The following is a 23867-nucleotide window of genomic DNA, read 5'->3' on the forward strand; positions in this document are numbered from 1 at the left end:
AACAGGATTTAGGCCCTGATTCACAGCCGGTCGCTCTGACAGAGTGCTCGCTCTGAATCAGGGCCGGTCTTTTTTTTTTTTTTTTAGAACGGCCTCCTGGCTGCTCGCATAACTGTGGGTGACCACCAACAACAGCTATAGCAAGCGGCCAGGAATATGGTCAGGATGGTCAAGGGTCTCGTTGCCGCAAGCCCCAGAGAGATTTCGGCTCTAACAGAGCCGAAATCTCTCCCACCGACATCACTCGTGGTGTCAGTGGGGCCGCCCCCAAACGGAGGCGTTCACATGGGAACGCCTCCGTTTGGGCAGGCACTCCCCAGGCCCACCCACCAAAGGGGGCGTGCTGTCACTCAACATCGACAGCACGCCCCCTTTGGTACGAGACCCGGAGCGACGGATTGCCCGTCGCTATCCGGGTCTCACGCATGCGCACGACGGAGCCTGCTCCGTCGTGCACATGCGCTCTGGGCCACCATCGACCCGGTTGCGAGCGCTCAGCGCTTGCGACCGGGTCTGAATCAGGCCCTTAGTTTGATCTGTAAGATTTTCCAAATCATCTGTCACAATCCCAGCAAGAGACTCCAGAGTCAGCCCCCGCCACTTACCTCTCCAGGTACTCTCTCCCCAGCGTATCCACTTCTCCTTCCTCAGCTTCCGATATGCTGGCTGCCATGTGCAGCACTCTCTCCAGAGCTCACTGCTGGGCGCAGCCATGACAGTCTGTGTCAGGTGACTGTCCATCCTCCAACAGGAGACCAGTTTGCTGTCTCCTGATGTCTACAGCCAATCCCTGGTCTCCTAGGGGTATATAAGGATTCTCTGAGCACTTGCCAGTGCAATGTTGTCCTGGGCCTAGCTGTGTGATTTCATCTGAGTTCCTGCGGTTATTTCTGCGATTGATCTTCAGTGCACATTATCATCTCACTGGCTCCAGCATCCGGTTCCGGCACTGGCATCCGGTTCCAGCCCTGGCTCCAGCGCACGGTTCCATCCCGGTGATCCTGCACCATCAGTTCCAGTTCGATATACTATACCATCAGTTCCATCCCGGTGTCGTCCAGTCTGGAAATTCGTCAGCTGCCAGTACAGGGAAACCCAAGCATAGGACCGCAACCTGCATGTCGGGCGCAGGTAGGCCCAAACTCCTTTGCGGGGGTCCCTGATGGAAACCACCGACGTGTTAGACTCCGCACCTCTGTCTTTGGTCTCAGGCAATTCCCAAGTACTGCTCAGCTTCCTTCAGCCTCAGGCTACATCTCATTAGCCATAACTATATCAGACTGTCCACTTTTCAGACTCATTCCAACCAGCGACTCCAGTCCGGCTCCACAAACAAACACAAGCGTGACATCATCCCTGGAAGTCTATTTTATTACCCTGATATTATTGGCAATAATCTCATTATGATCTAGACTTAGCGGGTTTGCGCAAAAATGTAGATGCTTACAGGAAAAGGCTGGTTAAACGCTTCTCTCTCCTTTGGCTGGCAGGACACACTGAGACTTGTGGTTCTGCAGCTGCTGGACCGTCCCTCAGATGATGCACAGTAGTGGTGCACACTGACCAGTGCAAACAGGAATGCAGATGTTACTGGTTTGTCACATGGCCTACATAAATCTAAGATTCGGTTAGTACAGTGCGTTAAAGACGAGATCCGTCCTAATAGAACACAAGGAAAATCAGATCAGTACGAAGTAAAGAAATGAGCGCTCTTCCTATGCCCTGGGGTGTGTTTAACCTTCCAAACCAGGCCCTGATAACTGATCATATCTCTGACACCTTCTGAATCTGTAACACTACCGGCGGCGAATCTCCCAAGATTGCTGCATATTCATACAGCGAATACCTGCCACTACGTCTCAGCGTTTCTCTGCTGGAAATTAGAGGATAAGCAGAGGGATTAATTAGATCTAGTCTTCTAGACGATGAATACGCCCCAGGGGCCTTACTGCTCTGTGAGTCTAATGTGGGTCACTAATTGGGGGAATAATGTAATAATCGCCCCCAGAAACAGAAAACCCAAAGGGACAGCTGTAACAGGCTCAGGCTTGGTCTATACGCAGAGACGTTCCCTGGATCTGCCACATGACAGACGGACGCGCTTTATCCTGTTGGTCCTGTTTTTTTATAAGAATGGTGGTACATCCAGAGAACAGCCGCCTTGCTAATTTGGTAAGGGGCAGAGTAGGGGCCTTTTATGACCACAATGCAAATTTCACATGATTCATTTTTAATTGTGACCCACTAATATCGAAGTTTTATCATCACTTATTGTCACAAGCCGCAGCTTGTTGGACGGTGGTTCTCTCAGGCTGGTTGCCGGGAGACCGAGACGCCACGCTGTCAGCTCATGAAGTCCTCCCTTTAGGCGGTACAGCATCCCTGCTGGAACGGGATTGGTGCTTCCTCCTTTTTCTGCCCTTCTAATGCGATGCTCGGATGCCGGTGATAGCGTTCCATGTGTTTCCGGTCCTGGTGTCTGCATCGTGTTGGTCGAGTGTTCTGAACCTCAGCCTGCCTGTCTCCAGTATTCCTGCCATTGGTGTCATCTCAGCACCACAGGTCTCATCAAAGTGTCTCCTGCCGCTTGTGTCATCTCAGCGCCACAGGTCTCATCAAAGTGTCTCCTGCCGCTTGTGTCCTCTCAGCGCAACAGGTCTCAGCAAAGTGTCTCCTGCCGCTTGTGTAATCTCAGCGCCATAGGTCTCAGCAAAGTGACTCCTGCCGCTTGTGTCATCTCAGCGCCACAGGTCTCATCAAAGTGTCTCCTGCCGCTTGTGTCATCTCAGCGCCACAGGTCTCATCAAAGTGTCTCCTGCCGCTTGTGTCATCTCAGCGCCACAGGTCTCATCAAAGTGTCTCCTGCCGCTTGTGTCATCTCAGCGCCACAGGTCTCATCAAAGTGTCTCCTGCCGCTTGTGTCCTCTCAGCGCCACAGGTCTCATCAAAGTGTCTCCTGCCGCTTGTGTCCTCTCAGCGCTGCAGGTCTCATCAAAGTGTCTCCTGCCGCTTGTGTCATCTCAGCGCCGCAGGTCTCATCAAAGTGTCTCCTGCCGCTTGTGTCATCTCAGCGCCACAGGTCTCATCAAAGTGTCTCCTGCCGCTTGTGTCATCTCAGCGCCACAGGTCTCAGCAAAGTGTCTCCTGCCGCTTGTGTCATCTCAGCGCCACAGGTCTCATCAAAGTGTCTCCTGCCGCTTGTGTCATCTCAGCGCCACAGGTCTCATCAAAGTGTCTCCTGCCGCTTGTGTCATCTCAGCGCCATAGGTCTCAGCAAAGTGACTCCTGCCGCTTGTGTCATCTCAGCGCCACAGGTCTCATCAAAGTGTCTCCTGCCGCTTGTGTCATCTCAGCGCCACAGGTCTCATCAAAGTGTCTCCTGCCGCTTGTGTCATCTCAGCGCCACAGGTCTCATCAAAGTGTCTCCTGCCGCTTGTGTCATCTCAGCGCCACAGGTCTCATCAAAGTGTCTCCTGCCGCTTGTGTCCTCTCAGCGCCACAGGTCTCATCAAAGTGTCTCCTGCCGCTTGTGTCCTCTCAGCGCTGCAGGTCTCATCAAAGTGTCTCCTGCCGCTTGTGTCATCTCAGCGCCGCAGGTCTCATCAAAGTGTCTCCTGCCGCTTGTGTCATCTCAGCGCCACAGGTCTCATCAAAGTGTCTCCTGCCGCTTGTGTCATCTCAGCGCCACAGGTCTCAGCAAAGTGTCTCCTGCCGCTTGTGTCATCTCAGCGGCACAGGTCTCAGCAAAGTGTCTCCTGCCGCTTGTGTCATCTCAGCGGCACAGGTCTCATCAAAGTGTCTCCTGCCGCTTGTGTCATCTCAGCGCCACAGGTCTCATCAAAGTGTCTCCTGCCGCTTATGTCATCTCAGCGCCACAGGTCTCAGCAAAGTGTCTCCTGCCGCTTGTGTCATCTCAGCGCCACAGGTCTCAGCAAAGTGTCTCCTGCCGCTTGTGTCCTCTCAGCGCAACAGGTCTCAGCAAAGTGTCTCCTGCCGCTTGTGTCATCTCAGCGCCATAGGTCTCATCAAAGTGACTCCTGCCGCTTGTGTCATCTCAGCGCCACAGGTCTCATCAAAGTGTCTCCTGCCGCTTGTGTCATCTCAGCGCCACAGGTCTCATCAAAGTGTCTCCTGCCGCTTGTGTCATCTCAGCGCCACAGGTCTCATCAAAGTGTCTCCTGCCGCTTGTGTCCTCTCAGCGCAACAGGTCTCAGCAAAGTGTCTCCTGCCGCTTGTGTAATCTCAGCGCCATAGGTCTCAGCAAAGTGACTGCTGCCGCTTGTGTCATCTCAGCGCCACAGGTCTCATCAAAGTGTCTCCTGCCGCTTGTGTCATCTCAGCGCCACAGGTCTCATCAAAGTGTCTCCTGCCGCTTGTGTCATCTCAGCGCCACAGGTCTCATCAAAGTGTCTCCTGCCGCTTGTGTCATCTCAGCGCCACAGGTCTCATCAAAGTGTCTCCTGCCGCTTGTGTCATCTCAGCGCCACAGGTCTCATCAAAGTGTCTCCTGCCGCTTGTGTCATCTCAGCGCCACAGGTCTCAGCAAAGTGTCTCCTGCCGCTTGTGTCATCTCAGCGCCACAGGTCTCAGCAAAGTGTCTCCTGCCGCTTGTGTCATCTCAGCGGCACAGGTCTCATCAAAGTGTCTCTTGCCGCTTGTGTCATCTCAGCGGCACAGGTCTCATCAAAGTGTCTCCTGCCGCTTGTGTCATCTCAGCGCCACAGGTCTCATCAAAGTGTCTCCTGCCGCTTGTGTCATCTCAGTGCCACAGGTCTCATCAAAGTGTCTCCTGCCGCTTGTGTCATCTCAGCGCCACAGGTCTCATCAAAGTGTCTCCTGCCGCTTGTGTCATCTCAGCGCCACAGGTCTCAGCAAAGTGTCTCCTGCCGCTTGTGTCATCTCAGCGGCACAGGTCTCATCAAAGTGTCTCTTGCCGCTTGTGTCATCTCAGCGGCACAGGTCTCATCAAAGTGTCTCCTGCCGCTTGTGTCATCTCAGCGCCACAGGTCTCATCAAAGTGTCTCCTGCCGCTTGTGTCATCTCAGTGCCACAGGTCTCATCAAAGTGTCTCCTGCCGCTTGTGTCCTCTCAGCGCAACAGGTCTCAGCAAAGTGTCTCCTGCCGCTTGTGTCATCTCAGCGCCACAGGTCTCATCAAAGTGTCTCCTGCCGCTTGTGTCATCTCAGCGCCGTTACCCAGCATCTCCAGTATATATTTCCAACGACACTACCGCTTGTGTCATCCCGGCTGCACAAGTTGCACTCCTGCGTCTATGCCAACGTAATTCAGCATCATCTGCTACACAGCCCAGGGGCTGCATCTGTCATCTTTCTGAAAGGGGTACCCCAACCACCATCTTTTCATAATCCTACTACTCAGTGTTGATTCCGCTTATGACTCGTGACATTTTTTAAGGTGCCAGAAAGTGGCCGCTGCGCCATGCATAGAGCGTACAGGAAAACAATGCATAATATTACAATACAGAATGCTGCACAATAGTACACAACTTCCAATGGCAAAACAAACCTCACTGTGCAGGAACAGGGCAGGGGGTCTCAATTGTATAGTAACTTGTAGTGGAATTCAATGGACAGAACGGGGTGCTAGTGTGGAACGGACAGGACCAGTCCCGCTGATGGTCAGTATGGGAGGGAGGGTATGGAGCCCAAGGAGCAGGTAAAGGGCATAATTGTGCAGCTTGTGTGGCCATTGAGAGGGCCTAAAATCTGAGCGTCATTGGTGTATAACAGAACGGGTGACATTTGGTGGGAGCAGAGGGAACTAGGTCAGAAGGAGAACTGTAATAAGTGAATTTTTAGGGTTTCTGTGAACCATAGAGACTAGTGGATAGGCTGCGTGGACGTGGGAGAGGGAATTAGGGATTAGGCAGGAGTAACCAGTGTTATGTTAGTGGGGGGGTGAGGACAGGTATATGCTGGGTGCTGCAGGGGTAACCAGTGTTATGTTAGTGGGGGGGAGGAGTGAGGACAGGTATATGCTGGGTGCTGCAGGAGTAACCAGTGTTATGTTAGTGGGGGGGTGAGGACAGGTATATGCTGGGCGCTGCAGGGGTAACCAGTGTAATGTTAGTGGGATGGGGAGTGAGGACAGGTATATGCTGGGCGCTGCAGGGGTAACCAGTGTTATGTTAGTAGGGGGGGGTGAGGACAGGTATATGCTGGGCGCTGCAGGGGTAACCAGTGTAATGTTAGTGGGATGGGGAGTGAGGACAGGTATATGCTGGGCGCTGCAGGGGTAACCAGTGTTATGTTAGTAGGGGGGGGTGAGGACAGGTATATGCTGGGCGCTGCAGGGGTAACCAGTGTAATGTTAGTGGGGGGGGGGGAGTGAGGACAGGTATATGCTGGGCGCTGCAGGGGTAACCAGTGTAATGTTAGTGGTGGGGGGGGAGTGAGGACAGGTATATGCTGGGTGCTGCAGGGGTAACCAGTGTTATGTTAGTGGGGGGGAGTGAGGACAGGTATATGCTGGGTGCTGCAGGGGTAACCAGTGTTATGTTAGTGGGGGGGAGTGAGGACAGGTATATGCTGGGTGCTGCAGGGGTAACCAGTGTTATGTTAGTGTGGGGGGGAGTGAGGACAGGTATATGCTGGGCACTGCAGGGGTAACCAGTGTAATGTTAGTGGGGGGGGGTGAGGACAGGTATATGCTGGGCGCTGCAGGGGTAACCAGTGTTATGTTAGTGGGGGGGGGGGTGAGGACAGGCATATGCTGGGCGCTGCAGGGGTAACCAGTGTAATGTTAGTGGGGGAGGGGAGTGAGGACAGGTATATGCTGGGCACTGCAGGGGTAACCAGTGTTATGTTAGTGGGGGGGGGGTGAGGACAGGTATATGCTGGGTGCTGCAGGGGTAACCAGTGTTATGTTAGTGGGGGGAGTGAGGACAGGTATATGCTGGGCGCTGCAGGGGTAACCAGTGTAATGTTAGTGGGATGGGGAGTGAGGACAGGTATATGCTGGGCACTGCAGGGGTAACCAGTGTTTTGTTAGAGGGGGGGAGGAGTGAGGACAGGTATATGCTGGGTGCTGCAGGGGTAACCAGTGTTATGTCAGTGGGATGGGGAGTGAGGACAGGTATATGCTGGGTGCTGCAGGAGTAACCAGTGTTATGTTAGTGGGGGGGAGGAGTGAGGACAGGTATAAGCTGGGTGCTGCAGGAGTAACCAGTGTTATGTTAGTGGGGGGGTGAGGACAGGTATATGCTGGGCACTGCAGGGGTAACCAGTGTTATGTTAGTGGGGGGGAGGAGTGAGGACAGGTATATGCTGGGTGCTGCAGGAGTAACCAGTGTTATGTTAGTGGGGGGGTGAGGACAGGTATATGCTGGGCGCTGCAGGGGTAACCAGTGTTATGTTAGTAGGGGGGGGGGGGGTGAGGACAGGTATATGCTGGGCGCTGCAGGGGTAACCAGTGTAATGTTAGTGGGATGGGGAGTGAGGACAGGTATATGCTGGGCGCTGCAGGGGTAACCAGTGTTATGTTAGTAGGGGGGGGGGTGAGCAGGGGTAACCAGTGTAATGTTAGTGGGAGGGGGAGTGAGGACAGGTATATGTTGGGCGCTGCAGGGGTAACCAGTGTAATGTTAGCGGTGGGGGGGGAGTGAGGACAGGTATATGCTGGGTGCTGCAGGGGTAACCAGTGTTATGTTAGTGGGGGGGAGTGAGGACAGGTATATGCTGGGTGCTGCAGGGGTAACCAGTGTTATGTTAGTGGGGGGGGAGTGAGGACAGGTATATGCTGGGCACTGCAGGGGTAACCAGTGTTATGTTAGTGGGGGGGAGTGAGGACAGGTATATGCTGGGTGCTGGAGGGGTAACCAGTGTTATGTTAGTGTGGGGGGGAGTGAGGACAGGTATATGCTGGGTGCTGCAGGGGTAACCAGTGTTATGTTAGTGGGGGGGAGTGAGGACAGGTATATGCTGGGTGCTGCAGGGGTAACCAGTGTTATGTTAGTGGGGGGGGGAGTGAGGACAGGTATATGCTGGGCACTGCAGGGGTAACCAGTGTTATGTTAGTGGGGTGGGGGGAGTGAGGACAGGTATATGCTGGGTGCTGCGGGGTTAACCAGTGTTATGTTAGTGGGGGGGAGTGAGGACAGGTATATGCTGGGCGCTGCAGGGGTAACCAGTGTAATGTTAGTGGGATGGGGAGTGAGGACAGGTATATGCTGGGTGCTGCAGGGGTAACCAGTATTATGTTAGTGGGGGGGAGGAGTGAGGACAGGTATATGCTGGGTGCTGCAGGGGTAACCAGTGTAATGTTAGTGGGGGGGAGTGAGGACAGGTATATGCTGGGCACTGCAGGGGTAACCAGTGTAATGTTAGTGGGGGGGAGTGAGGACAGGTATATGCTGGGCACTGCAGGGGTAACCAGTGTAATGTTAGTGGGGAGGGGGGATTGAGGACAGGTATATGCTGGGCACTGCAGGGGTAACCAGTGTTATGTTAGTGGGGAGGGGGGATTGAGGACAGGTATATGCTGGGTGCTGCAGGGGTAACCAGTGTTATGTTAGTGGGGAGGGGGGATTGAGGACAGGTATATGCTGGGTGCTGCAGGGGTAACCAGTGTTATGTTAGTGGGGAGGGGGGAGTGAGGACAGGTATATGCTGGGCACTGCAGGGGTAGCCAGTGTTATGTTAGTGGGGAGGGGGGATTGAGGACAGGTATATGCTGGGTGCTGCAGGGGTAACCAGTGTAATGTTAGTGGGGGGGGGGGGGTGAGGACAGGTATATGCTGGGTGCTGCAGGGGTAACCAGTGTTATGTTAGTGGGGGGGAGTGAGGACAGGTATATGCTGGGTGCTGCAGTGGTAACCAGTGTTATGTTAGTGGGCGGGGGGTGAGGACAGGTATATGCTGGGCACTGCAGGGGTAACCAGTGTTATGTTAGTGGGGGGAGTGAGGACAGGTATATGCTGGGTGCTGCAGGGGTAACCAGTGTTATGTTAGTGGGGGGAGTGAGGACAGGTATATGCTGGGCACTGCAGGGGTAACCAGTGTTATGTTAGTGGGGAGGGGGATTGAGGACAGGTATATGCTGGGCGCTGCAGGGGTAACCAGTGTTATGTTAGTGGGGGGGGGTGAGGACAGGTATATGCTGGGTGCTGCAGGGGTAACCAGTGTTATGTTAGTGGGGGGGAGTGAGGACAGGTATATGCTGGGTGCTGCAGGGGTAACCAGTGTTATGTTAGTGGGGGGGGGAGTGAGGACAGGTATATGCTGGGCACTGCAGGGGTAACCAGTGTTATGTTAGTGGGGAGGGGGGAGTGAGGACAGGTATATGTTAGGTGCTGCAGGGTTAACCAGTGTTATGTTAGTGGGGGGAGTGAGGACAGGTATATGCTGGGTGCTGCAGGGGTAACCAGTATTATGTTTGTGGGGGGGAGGAGTGAGGAAAGTTATATGCTGGGTGCTGCAGGGGTAACCAGTGTAATGTTAGTGGGGGGGAGTGAGGACAGGTATATGCTGGGCACTGCAGGGGTAACCAGTGTAATGTTAGTGGGGGGGAGTGAGGACAGGTATATGCTGGGCACTGCAGGGGTAACCAGTGTTATGTTAGTGGGGAGGGGGGATTGAGGACAGGTATATGCTGGGTGCTGCAGGGGTAACCAGTGTTATGTTAGTGGGGAGGGGGGATTGAGGACAGGTATATGCTGGGTGCTGCAAGGGTAACCAGTGTTATGTTAGTGGGGAGGGGGGAGTGAGGACAGGTATATGCTGGGCACTGCAGGGGTAACCAGTGTTATGTTAGTGGGGAGGGGGGATTGAGGACAGGTATATGCTGGGTGCTGCAGGGGTAACCAGTGTAATGTTAGTGGGGGGGGGGTGAGGACAGGTATATGCTAGGTGCTGCAGGGGTAACCAGTGTTATGTTAGTGGGGGGAGTGAGGACAGGTATATGCTGGGTGCTGCAGGGGTAACCAGTGTTATGTTAGTGGGGGGAGTGAGGACAGGTATATGCTGGGCACTGCAGGGGTAACCAGTGTTATGTTAGTGGGCGGGAGTGAGGACAGGTATTTGCTGGGTGCTGCAGGGGTAACCAGTGTAATGTTAGTGGGGGGGGAGTGAGGACAGGTATATCCTGGGTGCTGCAGGGGTGACCACTGTTATTTTAGTGGGGGAGAGTGAGGCTGTAGGAGGGGAAGTTAGGGTGTGGGACGGTATTGTTAAGCTATGGAAGGAAAGGTTTGGGGTTAGGCTGTAGGAGGGGAAGTTTGGGTGTGGGAGGGTAGGGTTAAGCTACGGGAGGGGAGGTTAGGGGTAGGCTGTAGGATCTGAGGTTATGGTTTGGGTGGGTAGGGTTAGGCTTTGGGAGAGGAGGTTAGGGGTAGGCTGTAGGGGGGAGGTTAGGATGTAGGAGGGTAGGGTTAAGGGTAGGCTATAGGAGGGGAGGTTAGGGGTAGGCCTTAGGAGGGGAGGTTAGGGATAGACTGTAGAAAGGGAGGTTAGGGTGTAGGAGGGTAAGGTAAGTTATGGGAGGGGAGGTTAGGGGTAGGCTGTAGGAGCGGAGGTTAAGGGTAGGCTGTAGGAGGGGAAGTTATGGTGTGGGAGGGTAGGGTTAGGTTATATGAGGGGTGGTTAGGTGTAGGCTGTAGGAGGGGAGGTTAGGATGTAGGAGGGTATGGTTAAGGGTAGGCTATAGGAGGGGAGGTTAGGGGTAGGCCTTAGGAGGGGAGGATAGGGATAGACTGTAGGAAGGGAAGTTAGGGTGTGGGAGGGTATGGTAAGTTATGGGAGGGGAGGTTAGGGGTAGGCTGTAGGAGGGGAGGTTAGGGGTAGGCTGTAGGAGGGGAGGTTATGGTGTGGGAGGGTAGAGTTGGGCTATGGGAGGGGAGGTTAGAGGTAGGCTGTAGGATGGGAGGTTAGGGGTAGGCTGTAGGAGGGGAGGTTATGGTGTGGGAGGGTAGGGTTAGGCTATGGGAGGAGAGGTTAGGGGTAGGCTGTGGGAGGGGAGATTAGGGGTAAGCTATGGGAGGGGAGGTTAGGGTTAGGCTGTAGGAGGGGAGGTTATGGTGTGGTAGAGTAGGGTTAGGTTATGGGGGGGTGATTAGTGGTAGGCTGTAGGAGGAGAGGTTATGGTGTGGGAGGGTAGGGTTAGGTTATGGGAGGGGAGGTTAGGGGTAGGCTGTAGGAGAGAAGGTTTGGTTATGGGAGGGGTGGTTAAGGGTAGGCTGTAGGAGGGGAGGATAGGCTATGGGAGGGGAGGTTAGGGGTAGGCTCTAGGAGGGGAAGGTTATGGTGTGGGAGGATAGGGTTAGGTTATGGGAGGGATGGTTAGGGGTAGGCTGTAGGAGGGGAGGTTTGGTTATGGGTGGGGTGGTTAGGGGTAGGCTGTAGGAGGGGAGGTTTGGTTATGGGAGGGGTTGTTAAGGGTAGGCTGTAGGCGGGGAGGTTAGGGTATGGGAGGGGAGGTTAGGGGTAGGCTGTAGTAGGGGAGGTTAGGGGTAGGCTGTAGGAGGGTAGGGTTAGGCTATGGGAGGAGAGGTTAGGGGTAGGCTGTGGGAGGGGAGATTAGCGGTAAGATATGGGAGGGGAGGTTAGGGTTAGGCTGTAGGAGGGGAGGTTATGGTGTGGGAGGGTAGGGTTAGGTTATGGGGGGTGGTTAGGGGTAGGCTGTAGGAGGGGAGGTTATGGTATGGGAGGGTAGGGTTAGGCTATGGGAGCGGTGGTTAGAGGTAGGCTGTAGGAGAATAGGGTTAGGCTATGGGAGGGGAGGTTAGGTTATGGGAGGGGTGGTTAGGGGTAGGCTGTAGGAGGGTAGGGTTAGGCTATGGGAGGAAAGGTTAGACTATGGGTGGGGGTGGTTAGGGGTAGGCTGTAGGAGGGTAGGGTCAGGCTATGGGAGGGGAGGTTAGGCTATGGGAGGGGTGGTTAGGGGTAAGCTGTAGGAGGGGAGGGTCAGGCTATGGGAGGGGTGGTTAAGGGTAGGCTGTAGGAGGTTAAGGATAGGCGGTAGGAGGGGAGGTTATGTTGTTGAAGGGTAGGGTTAGGCTATTGGAGGGGAGGTTAGGGTTAGGCTATAGGAGGGGAGGTTATGGTGTGGGAGTGTATGGGAGGGAAGGTTAGGGTTAGGCTATAGGAGGGGAGGTTAGGGTGTGGGAGGATAGGGTTGGGCTATGGGAGGGGAGGTTAGGGATAGGCTGTAGGTGGGGAGGTTAGGGGTAGGCTGTAGGAGGGTACGGTTAGGCTATGGGAGGAGAGGTTAGGGGTAGGCTGTGGGAGGGGAGATTAGGGGTAAGATATGGGAGGGGAGGTTAGGGTTAGGCTATAGGAGGGGAGGTTATGGTGTGGGAGGGTACAGTTAGGTTATGGGGGGTGGTTAGGGGTAGGCTGTAGGAGGGGAGGTTATGGTATGGGAGGGTAGGGTTAGGCTATGGGAGCGGTGGTTAGAGGTAGGCTGTAGGAGAATAGGGTTAAGCTATGGGAGGGGAGGTTAGGTTATGGGAGGGGTGGTTAGGGGTAGGGTTAGGCTACGGGAGGAGAGGTTAGACTATGGGTGGGGGTGGTTAGGGGTAGGCTGTAGGAGGGTAGGGTCAGGCTATGGGAGGGGAGGTTAGGCTATGGGAGTGGTGGTTAGGGGTAGGCTGTAGGAGGGTAGGGTCAGGCTATGGGAGGGGAGGTTAGGCTATGGGAGTGGTGGTTAGGGGTAGGCTGTAGGAGGGTAGGGTCAGGCTATGGGAGGGGTATTAGGGGTAGGCTGTAGGAAGTTAAGGATAGGCTGTAGGAGGGGAGGTTATGGTGTTGAAGGGTAGGGATAGGCTATTGTAGGGGAGGTTAGGGTTAGGCTATAGGAGGTTATGGGAGGGGAGGTTATGGTGTGGGAGTGTATGGGAGGGAAGGTTAGGGTTAGGCTATAGGAGGGGAGGGTATGGTGTGGGAGTGTATGGGAGGGAATGTTAGGGTTAGGCTATAGGAGGGGAGGTTAGGGTGTGGGAGTGTATGGGAGGGAAGGTTAGGGTTAGGCTATAGGAGGGGAGGTTAGGGTGTGGGAGGATAGGGTTAGGCTATTGGAGGGGAGGTTAGGGGTAGGCTGTAGGAGGGGAGGTTTTGGTGTGGGAGGTTAGGGATAGGCTGTAGGAGGGTAGTGTTAGGCTATGGGAGGGGAGGTTAGGGGTAGGCTGTAGGGGGGAGATTAGGGGTAGGCTGTAGGAGGGGAGGTTATGGTGTGGGAGCTTAGCGATAGGCTGTAGGAGGGGATGGTTAGGCTATGGGAGGGAAGGTTAGGGGTAGGCTGTAGGAGGGGAGGTTAGGGGTAGGCTGTAGGAGGGGAGGTTATGGTGTGGGAGGTTAGGGATAGGCTGTAGGAGGGGAGGTTATGGTGTGGGAGGTTAGGGATAGGCTGTAGGAGGGGATGGTTAGAGTTACTTACCTCCAGCAGCCATGCAGGATCTGCCAAAAGTAATCAGGCATCGCTAATATTAGTAGGGTATAACTGCTAGGCCTATGCCCTTTGCTCTGCTGTCACCCTGGCACAGCGCACACACAGGGTGTGACACTTCTTTATTATTCGCTATTACAGTATGTTACCGGCAGATTGTCACTATCTATTATCACAATCATGGACCTGGTGACTGCTGCTTATGTGTCCTGGGGCCACGCTGGGCCTAGAGCAGCCTCCGGGGAGGTCTTTGTGAATGACTTGTTCAGATGGTAGCAGCACAGGGGGACAGAGTGTGCCTGTAAACAGTGCCAGCCACCTGGATGTACAGCCTGGAGCCAGAGCGCCCTCTAATGGACGACATCCACAAAGTCACCCGCTTGTTTAAAATAATTAACATTTGTAAATAATTATATTTTGCACTGATTAAAGACCCTATTCTAGATGATGTAAGTTCACTAATATTCATTATAATACCAGAACTGCACAATGTTGGTGTATTAAAGTATATCTGTAAGCTAATTTTTGTTTTATATATATATATTATAATATATGCAGCACAGATGGTGTAATGGTAAGCATTAGCACCTCACAGCACTGAGGCCATGGATTCGCTTCACGTCCCGGTCTTTACTGTGGGTTTCCTCCGGGTGCTTCAGTTTCCTCCCACAATCCGAAATTATACTGGGAGGTTGATTTGGCTCCTGACAAAAAAATTAACCCATCTGTGGGAATGTGACGGTTAATATAGAGTGTAAGCTCCACTGGGGCAGGGACTGATGTGAATGGCCAAATATTCTCTGTAAAGTGCTATGTAATGTGTGTGCGCTATATATACTCACCTACACTCCCAATATATGGCCCGGTAACCATACGGAAACGCTAGTTTCTGCATATTTAGGTTACCGGGCCATTCATCATCAAGGGTCCGAAAAGGACACCTGATATTAAGCAAACTCCAAACACGGACAGATTTCGGAGTTTGCTTGCGAGAACAAGCGCCATCTTCAGATGGCGCTTGTTCTGGGATCCCCGCTCCTTCATATGGGAAAGAGTTCCGCGGATGCGAAGAGGGATCCGAGCGAATCCCTCCGCCACCTTCTCACTACCTCCCCGGGGGCTTGGCGCATGCGTGACCTCATGTCACACATGCGCAGCCGCGGCGGCGGTGGAGAGGTAAGTAACACAGCTACTTTTGCAGCCGTGCTACTAATAGAGGGGACTGCTGCTTTTCGGAGTAGCTGTCCTCGCACCGGAGCAATGATGAATTGCTCAGGTGTAAAGTTTCCCGCACTGCGCGTTGGATACTTGTCACTTGCAGCGAGGTGATTACTTAATAATACGGCTCCCGATGATGATGATTAGGCCCCATGGTCATATCAGATAGGGTCATTGGGCCTGATTCAGAGCCGGTCGCTATTTGCGCTCGCTCGTCCCGAAAATAGGGGTGGCTATTCAAATGAACCGTTCGCTGTTTGCGGTCTGTTCACGCCTCTTGGTCTGAACGAGCGAACAAAACTTGCGGTCGTTTTTTGGGAAACTACGCCCCCTGGCCGCTCGCATCCTACGTCATGTCCGCTATTTATTAGATTAATCGAGTACATCGACCAGGGTATGAACTGCTCGCTATTCTTGTGGTTGGTTTTTGCTACCACAATTTTGCGAGCAGTTCTGGCAAAAAAAAAACCCAAGTGACGTGGTCAATGACGCTGCTGTTTTAATTATGCACACCCATAAAACGCCCGTTTTGACCTTTAAGCACGTCTGCGATCGGATCTCCACTCCCCGTTTTCAAGCACCTTCCCCTGTTACCACCCACAAACGCCTCCTCCTGTCACTCAAATTATCAGGCATTCGCTATTTTGCGAGCACATGAATTTCGGCCGCACTGACTGGTTCGCGCATGCGTATTACGATCCGTACACATGCACAGTTGGGCAAACATCGCTCGGAGCGAAAGAGCAGCCACTTGCATTCGGCTCTGAATCAGGCCCATAGTGCAGTCTAAGTTCCTGGTCTGTAGCTTATTACTCCTGATTACTGCTCTCTGACATAACAACAAGAGGCGACCGCTACATCAGTCTGGACCAATGTCCCTGTGGGCCCAGCTGAGACTAAAGTTTTGCTATACGGGCTCTTTAATCATAGACCAGGGGGTACAGGCATGTGGATGACAGACAAGAGACCGGGGAGGCCTGTGGGTGACAGACAAGAGACCGGGGAGGCCTGTGGGTGACAGACAAGAGACCGGGGAGGCCTGTGGGTGACAGACAAGAGACCGGGGAGGCCTGTGGGTGAGACAAGAGACCGTGGAGGCCTGTTGGTGACAGAAAAGAGACCGGGGAGGCCTGTGGTTGACAGACAAGAGACCGGGGAGGCCTGTGGGTGACAGACAAGAGACCGGGAGGGCCTGTGGGTGACAGACAAGAGACCGGGGAGGCCTGTGGGTGACAGACAAGAGACCGGGGAGGCCTGTGGGTGACAGACAAGAGACATGGGAGGCCTGTGGGTGACAGACAAGAGACCGGGGAGGCCTGTGGGTGACAGACAAGAGACCGGGGAGGCTTGTGGATGACAGACAAGAGACCGGGGAGGCCTGTGGGTGACAGACAAGAGACCGGGGAGGCCTGTGGGTGACAGACAAGAGACCGGGGAGGCCTGTGGGTGACAGACAAGAGACCGAGAGGGCCTGTGGGTGACAGACAAGAGACCGGGGAGGCATGTGGGTGACAGACAAGAGACCGGGGAGGCCTGTGGGTGACAGACAAGAGACCGGGGAGGCCTGTGGGTGACAGACAAGAGACCGGGAGGCCTGTGGGTGACAGACAAGAGACCGGGAGGGCCTGTGGGTGACAGACAAGAGACCGGGGAGGCCTGTGGGTGACAGACAAGAGACCGGGGAGACCTGTGGATGACAGACAAGAGACCGTGGAGGCCTGTGGGTGACAGACAAGAGATCGGGGAGGCCTGTGGGTGACAGACAAGAGACCGGGAGGGCCTGTGGGTGACAGACAAGAGACCGGGGAGGCCTGTGGGTGACAGACAAGAGACCGGGGAGGCCTGTGGGTGACAGACAAGAGACCGGGGAGGCCTGTGGGTGACAGACAAGAGACCGGTGAGGCCTGTGGGTGACAGACAAGAGACCGGGAGGGCCTGTGGGTGACAGACAAGAGACCGGGGAGGCCTGTGGGTGACAGTCAAGAGACCGGGAGGCCTGTGGGTGACAGACAAGAGACCGGGAGGGCCTGTGGGTGACAGACAAGAGACCGGGGAGGCCTGTGGGTGACAGACAAGAGACAAGAGACCGGGGAGGCCTGTGGATGACAGACAAGAGACCGTGGAGGCCTGTGGGTGACAGACAAGAGACCGGGGAGGCCTGTGGGTGACAGACAAGAGACCGGGGAGGCCTGTGGGTGACAGAAAAGAGACCGGGGAGGCCTGTGGTTGACAGACAAGAGACCGGGGAGGCCTGTGGGTGACAGACAAGAGACCGGGGAGGCCTGTGGGTGACAGACAAGAGACCGGGGAGGCCTGTGGGTGACAGACAAGAGACCGGGGAGGCCTGTGGGTGACAGACAAGAGACCGGGAATGCCTGTGGGTGACAGACAAGAGACCGGGGAGGCCTGTGTGTGACAGACAAGAGACCGGGGAGGCCTGTGGGTGACAGACAAGAGACCGGGGAGGCCTGTGGGTGACAGACAAGAGACCGGGAGGGCCTGTGGGTGACAGACAAGAGACCGGGAGGGCCTGTGGGTGACAGACAAGAGACCGGGGAGGCCTGTGGGTGACAGACAAGAGACCGGGGAGGCCTGTGGGTGACAGACAAGAGACCAGGAGGGCCTGTGGGTGACAGACAAGAGACCGGGGAGGCATGTGGGTGACAGACAGGGTAGATATATTACAGGGAGCCCCTGGGTCAGGTAGTGTAAGTGCTGTATCTGTGGGTGGGTAGGTTAGATCGGGGTATGTGAGTGGGACCTGACATATTCTGCCATAGGGCCCGAGGGCCACTGACTGCTCCTCTGCTATTGTTATATCTGTATTTTATCATATCAGATTGTTCCCTTATTAGTGATACTACCAGTCAGACGATATGTACAGAACCAGATAATGTAATGATACGTCATTGGATCTGCTTTGTGTAACTAAGATGCTGCATTTCTCGTCCACAGGCCCTTCTGCAAGTTGCCAAGAATCTTTTCACACATCTGGGTGAGTTTCTCGTCTCGCTGCGATGCCAGAGGGGCGTTCTGTTATATTGTATATATATTACTTCTTCTCCCTCAGTCACTGTACAGGCATTAGTACGGGGTGTAAGTGTGTATATCACATACATGTATCACTGCAGTGTCTCTACTGATTCTTATCCCGCTATTGTGACCCAAAGGGACATTTCCTATCTATGTTACTTCCTTACAGAAAGTATAGGGCACATAAGAGACAACTTTTCTTAGTGATTGCGGGTGATCGTGTCATCCTCTCCCACCACACAAGCCATGTGGCTGAAACATATCACATGCATGTAACCAGTACTGGTGGCAGCACAAGTATTGGGGTGCTCAGGAACCTATAGAGCTGACTGTCTATGATAGAGCTGGTGCCTATGATAGAGCTGGTGCCTATGATAGAGCTGGTGCCTATGATAGAGCTGACTGCCTATGATAAAGCTGACTGCCTATGATAGAGCTGGTGCCTATGATAGAGCTGACTGCCTATGATAGAGCTGGTGCCTATGATAGAGCTGACTACCTATGATAGAGCTGACTGCCTATGATAGAGCTGGTGCCTATGATAGAGCTGACTGCCTATGATAGAGCTGGTGCCTATGATAGAGCTGACTGCCTCCTATCCACTGTGCAAAGTAGTGAGTGCAATGAATTGTTGTCATATGTCATTTCCATTATTTCAGTTCCATGTAAACTAGACACATGGAGGTCAGCACATACATCAAACAGGACAAGTGGGCAACATTCATATACATGGAACTGGACACATTTGGTGAGGTCACAGCGGTCCCCTACAACCGGGCACTGACACTGTGAGGATGGGTTCCTCAGTTTGGTGAGGTCACAGCGGTCCCCTGCACCAGACACTGACACTGTGAGGATGGGTTCCTCAGCTTGGTGAGGTCACAGCGGTCTCCTGCACCAGACACTGACACTGTGAGGATGGGTTCCTCAGCTTGGTGAGGTCACAGCGATCCCCTGCACCAGACACTGACACTGTGAGGATGGGTTCCTCAGCTTGGTGAGGTCACAGCGATCCCCTGCACCAGACACTGACACTGTGAGGATGGGTTCCTCAGCTTGGTGAGGTCACAGCGATCCCCTGCACCAGACACTGACACTGTGAGGATGGGTTCCTCAGCTTGGTGAGGTCACAGCGATCCCCTGCACCAGACACTGACACTGTGAGGATGGGTTCCTCAGCTTGGTGAGGTCACAGCGATCCCCTGCACCAGACACTGACACTGTGAGGATGGGTTCCTCAGCTTGGTGAGGTCACAGCGATCCCCTGCACCAGACACTGACACTGTGAGGATGGGTTCCTCAGCTTGGTGAGGTCACAGCGATCCCCTGCACCGGGCACTGACACTGTGAGGATGGGTTCCTCAGTTTGGTGAGGTCACAGCGCTTCTCCTTAGTAGTAACATGCTCTAAAGCTGGGAACACAGATCAGGCAATTAACATAAGTCTGGCTGCTGGTTACTTTATATTTCTCCGCTGATGTATGAAAATAATTAAATTGCATAATCGGTAAAGGTTTCATGTGCTCTTTACCTTTGAAAAATGTCAGAATCCATCACAAATTTGAATTTAGCAATATGATAGCGGACAAATTACTCAGAGCTGAAATTATCTGGCAATGGGAGACGCTGCGTTCCCACCGGCGTGGTAAGGGCGATTTATCTGCGTACTAAATGCTGCCTGTCACAACATGGCTCTGTGACATTTTAATAACCTTTTCTGAGTGATTACATTTCAATTCACCGGAAGCAAAACACCAGCCATTAGCGAATATTTAGCAGAAGGCGGGGGATTGATGCCTCCGTCACTGCGTAATTGGCACTTTAAAAATATATTTACAAAACACCAGTTTGTTGTTAATTCTCTGTACACTTAATGGAGGAATATAATGCAGAGCGACTTGGCAGCAAATTCAAAACCGCGTCAAATCAGCAATTTTGAATCAAATCTGACAGATTATAATACCAGAGATTTGGAGGGTTAAAATTTAAGTAGCCGATGATGTGCGTCATTTGTGGCAGGTTGGAAGGCCGACATTGGCATACATTTCATCGAATGAACGCCAGCAAATGTTTCCACCCAGCGGGAATTTGCGCAAACTGGTACCTGTCCATCCAAAACATTATAAAGAGGCACATTAAAAATGTGTAATTATCACTAATTAACACTTAATGGTGCCCAATCAGCTATTAACTATATTTACACAATTTTTATTAAGGGGCAAATGAATAAAAATAACATTTTAATTATGCAGACAATATATTTAATAAATATGAAGGAGTCACTATTAATTTATAAATAATTAGGTCAACAATATGTTTATGTTAATAAGGGCAATATTAATGATGGAGACACATGCAGGCTGGAACTTGTAGTGCCACAAGTGTGCTGGGTACATCGATCACACAGCTCAGTACATCTGAATTAAATACAGTGGGGGGAAAAAAAACAGCGTTTGCGGCGAGTGACGTGCTCTGGCGATTTGGCCTTTAGTACATCGGGCAGTGTGTAAATTCGCCCACAGAAGTGCAGGAAGTCGATAATTTGAGCAAATCGCGATCCATTGCGTTTCTACCGTCATGTTACAGCTCCTTTCTGTGGATAATGTGCAGAAACCTCCCTGATACATCTGCCCAACATTTATCAGCAGCACTCCTAAAGGCCAAGGCGTTCTCCTTATTAATACTGTAGCTGAGTGCTCTGTTCCTGCCCTGAAAAACAAATGGTGCAAGTGGCAATAATACATTGGCCTCGCACACAGTATAGAGGTAGGGTAATAATAGCTGTCAGCAGCACTTACCGGGCAGGACAGAAATTGCTGCTTGTTCCTGACAGTGATTACTGGACACAGGAGCTGTATATTATAATAGAAGTTCCCTACAATATCGTACAGTATTCATATATTTATTGCATTGATAATCAGTGGTTCACCGCACGTCTCTGGACATAGGGACTGTCTACCGAGGCGAATGTACCCTAAAATGCAGGGTTTCGGGTACAGATGTGGGAACATGTTAGTGTATTACCCAGAAAAGGGAAAAAAAATCTACTCACAATGAAGGAAGCGGCTGCAAAAGTTTTGTGGAAGAACAAATAATTTCACAGAGGTGCGAGGTTCCAGCAATACAATGTTTCAGTTCCACACAGAAGGTGCGAGGTTCCAGCCATATAATGTTTTCAGTTCCACACAGAGGTGCGAGGTTCCAGCAATATAATGTTTCAGTTCCACACAGAGGTGCGAGGTTCCAGCAATACAATGTTTCAGTTCCACACAGAGGTGCGAGGTTCCAGCGATACAATGTTTCAGTTCCACACAGAGGTGCGAGGTTCCAGCAATACAATGTTTCAGTTCCACACAGAGGTGCGAAGTTCCAGCAATACAATGTTTCAGTTCCACACAGAGGTGCGAGGTTCCAGCAATACAATGTTTCAGTTCCACACAGAGGTGCGAGGTTCCAGCCATATAATGTTTCAGTTCCACACAGAGGTGCGAGGTTCCAGCAATACAATGTTTCAGTTCCACACAGAGGTGCGAGGTTCCAGCAATACAATGTTTCAGTTCCACACAGAGGTGCGAAGTTCCAGCAATACAAATGTTTCAGTTCCACACAGAGGTGCGAGGTCTCCAGCGATACAATGTTTCAGTTCCACACAGAGGTGCGAGGTTCCAGCGATACAATGTTTCAGTTCCACACAGAGGTGCGAGGTTCCAGCAATACAATGTTTCAGTTCCACACAGAGGTGCGAAGTTCCAGCAATACAATGTTTCAGTTCCACACAGAGGTGCGAGGTTCCAGCAATACAATGTTTCAGTTCCACACAGAGGTGCGAGGTTCCAGCCATATAATGTTTCAGTTCCACACAGAGGTGCGAGGTTCCAGCAATACAATGTTTCAGTTCCACACAGAGGGTCGAGGTTCCAGCAATACAATGTTTCAGTTCCACACAGAGGTGCGAGTTCCAGCAATATAATGTTTCAGTTCCACACAGAGGTGCGAGGTTCCACCAATACAATGTTTCAGTTCCACACAGAGGTGCGAGGTTCCAGCAATACAATGTTTCAGTTCCACACAGAGGTGCGAGGTTCCAGCAATACAATGTTTCAGTTCCACACAGAGGTGCGAGGTTCCAGCGATAAAATGTTTCAGTTCCACACAGAGGTGCGAGGTTCCAGCAATACAATGTTTCAGTTCCACACAGAGGTGCGAGGTTCCAGCAATACAATGTTTCAGTTCCACACAGAGGTGCGAAGTTCCAGCAATACAATGTTTCAGTTCCAAACAGAGGTGCGAGGTTCCAGCAATACAATGTTTCAGTTCCACACAGAGGTGCGAGGTTCCAGCGATACAATGTTTCAGTTCCACACAGAGGTGCGAGGTTCCAGCAATACAATGTTTCAGTTCCACACAGAGGTGCGAGGTTCCAGCGATGCAATGTTTCAGTTCCACACAGAGGTGCGAGGTTCCAGCAATACAATGTTTCAGTTCCACACAGAGGTGCAAGGTTCCAGCGATAAAATGTTTCAGTTCAACACAGAGGTGCGAGGTTCCAGCAACACAATGTTTCAGTTCCACACAGAGGTGCGAGGTTCCAGCAATACAATGTTTCAGTTCCACACAGAGGTGCGAGGTTCCAGCAATACAATGTTTCAGTTCCACACAGAGGTGCGAGGTTGCAGCAATACAATGTTTCAGTTCCACACAGATTCACCGTTCCATGCAATATTTGTAAATTCGGCTATGGTGGAATTTATATGAATAGAATTGTTCCCAGTGTTTTTGGGAATACTGCCGGCAAAACGTGCACGATGGCTAAATGCAGAGTTACTGTAGGCAAATAATTGCATTACTGTTTTGAAACTTTAATTTATTGCTAATTATTAGTTTACTGGCCTCACTATAGGCACAGCCCAGGGTATACTGGCCTTACTATAGGTACAACCCAGGGTATATTGGCCTCACTATAGGTACAACCCAGGGTATACTGGCCTCACTATAGGCACACCCCTGGGAGTACTGGCCTCACTATAGCACACCCCTGGGTATACTGGCCTCACTATAGGTACAACCCAGGGTATACTGGCCTCACTATAGGTACAACCCAGGGTATACTGGCCTCCCTATAGACACACCCCTGGGTATATTGGCCTCACTGTAGGTACAACCCAGGGTATACTGGCCTCACTATAGGTACAACCCAGGGTATACTGGCCTCACTATAGGCACACCCCTGGGAGTACTGGCCTCACTATAGCACACCCCTGGGTATACTGGCCTCACTATAGGTACAACCCAGGGTATACTGGCCTCACTATAGGTACAACCCAGGGTATACTGGCCTCCCTATAGACACACCCCTGGGTATATTGGCCTCACTGTAGGTACAACCCAGGGTATACTGGCCTCACTATAGGTACATCCCAGGATATACTGGCCTCACTATAGGTACATCCCAGGATATACTGGCCTCACTATAGGTACATCCCAGGGTATACTGGCCTCACTATAGGCACACCCCTGGGTATACTGACCTCACTATAGGTACACCCCTGGGAGTACTGGCCTCACTATAGGTACACCCCTGGGAGTGCTGGCATCACTATAGACACATCCCTGGGTATACTGTCCTCACTATAGGTGCACCCGTGGGAGTACTGGCCTCACTATAGACACACCCCTGGGAGTACTGGCCTCACTATAGACACATCCCTGGGTATACTGTCCTCACTATAGGCGCACCCGTGGGAGTACTGGCCTCACTATAGACACACCCCTGGGAGTACTGGCCTCACTATAGACACATCCCTGGGTATACTGTCCTCACTATAGGCGCACCCGTGGGAGTACTGGCTTCACTATAGACGCACCCCTGGGTATACTGGCCTTACTATAGGCGCACCCCTGGGAGTACTGGCCTCACTATAGGCACACCCCTGGGAGTACTGTCCTCACTATAGGCACACCCCTGGGAGTACTGGCCTCACTATAGGTACACCCCTGGGTATACTGTCCTCACTATACCATACTTCTCATATGCCTCTCTTCCTGTGCTTCCTCTCATATGCCTCTCTTCCTGTGCTTCCTCTTCTGTGCCTCCATTTCTCTGCTTCCCTCATGTGCCTCCCTTCCTGTACTTCCCGAATGTTCTTTTTATCTGCCTACCTTCCTGTGCTTTCCTCCTGTCCCTCCTCTCATGTGCCTCCCTTCCTGTTCTTCCTCTCA

The 23867-nt window shown here is 52.5% G+C and overlaps 1 protein-coding gene across 4 annotated transcripts in view; it reads left to right on the forward strand.

Annotated features, from left to right (window-relative positions):
- The window catches only part of PDE2A (phosphodiesterase 2A), a 794043-nt gene that overhangs the window by 683225 nt on the left and 86951 nt on the right, over positions 1 to 23867 (forward strand). For all 4 annotated transcript variants that reach the window (XM_088461174.1, XM_088461173.1, XM_088461172.1 and 1 more), the window contains one exon: positions 17572 to 17611. In XM_088461174.1, the coding sequence (XP_088317300.1) occupies positions 17572 to 17611 (40 nt within the window). The remainder of the gene's footprint in view (positions 1 to 17571; positions 17612 to 23867) is intronic.

Source organism: Taudactylus pleione, unplaced genomic scaffold (genome assembly GCF_031769625.1).
Source record: "Taudactylus pleione unplaced genomic scaffold, aTauple2 ptg001023l, whole genome shotgun sequence".
Classification (NCBI taxonomy): Eukaryota; Metazoa; Chordata; class Amphibia; order Anura; family Myobatrachidae; genus Taudactylus; species Taudactylus pleione.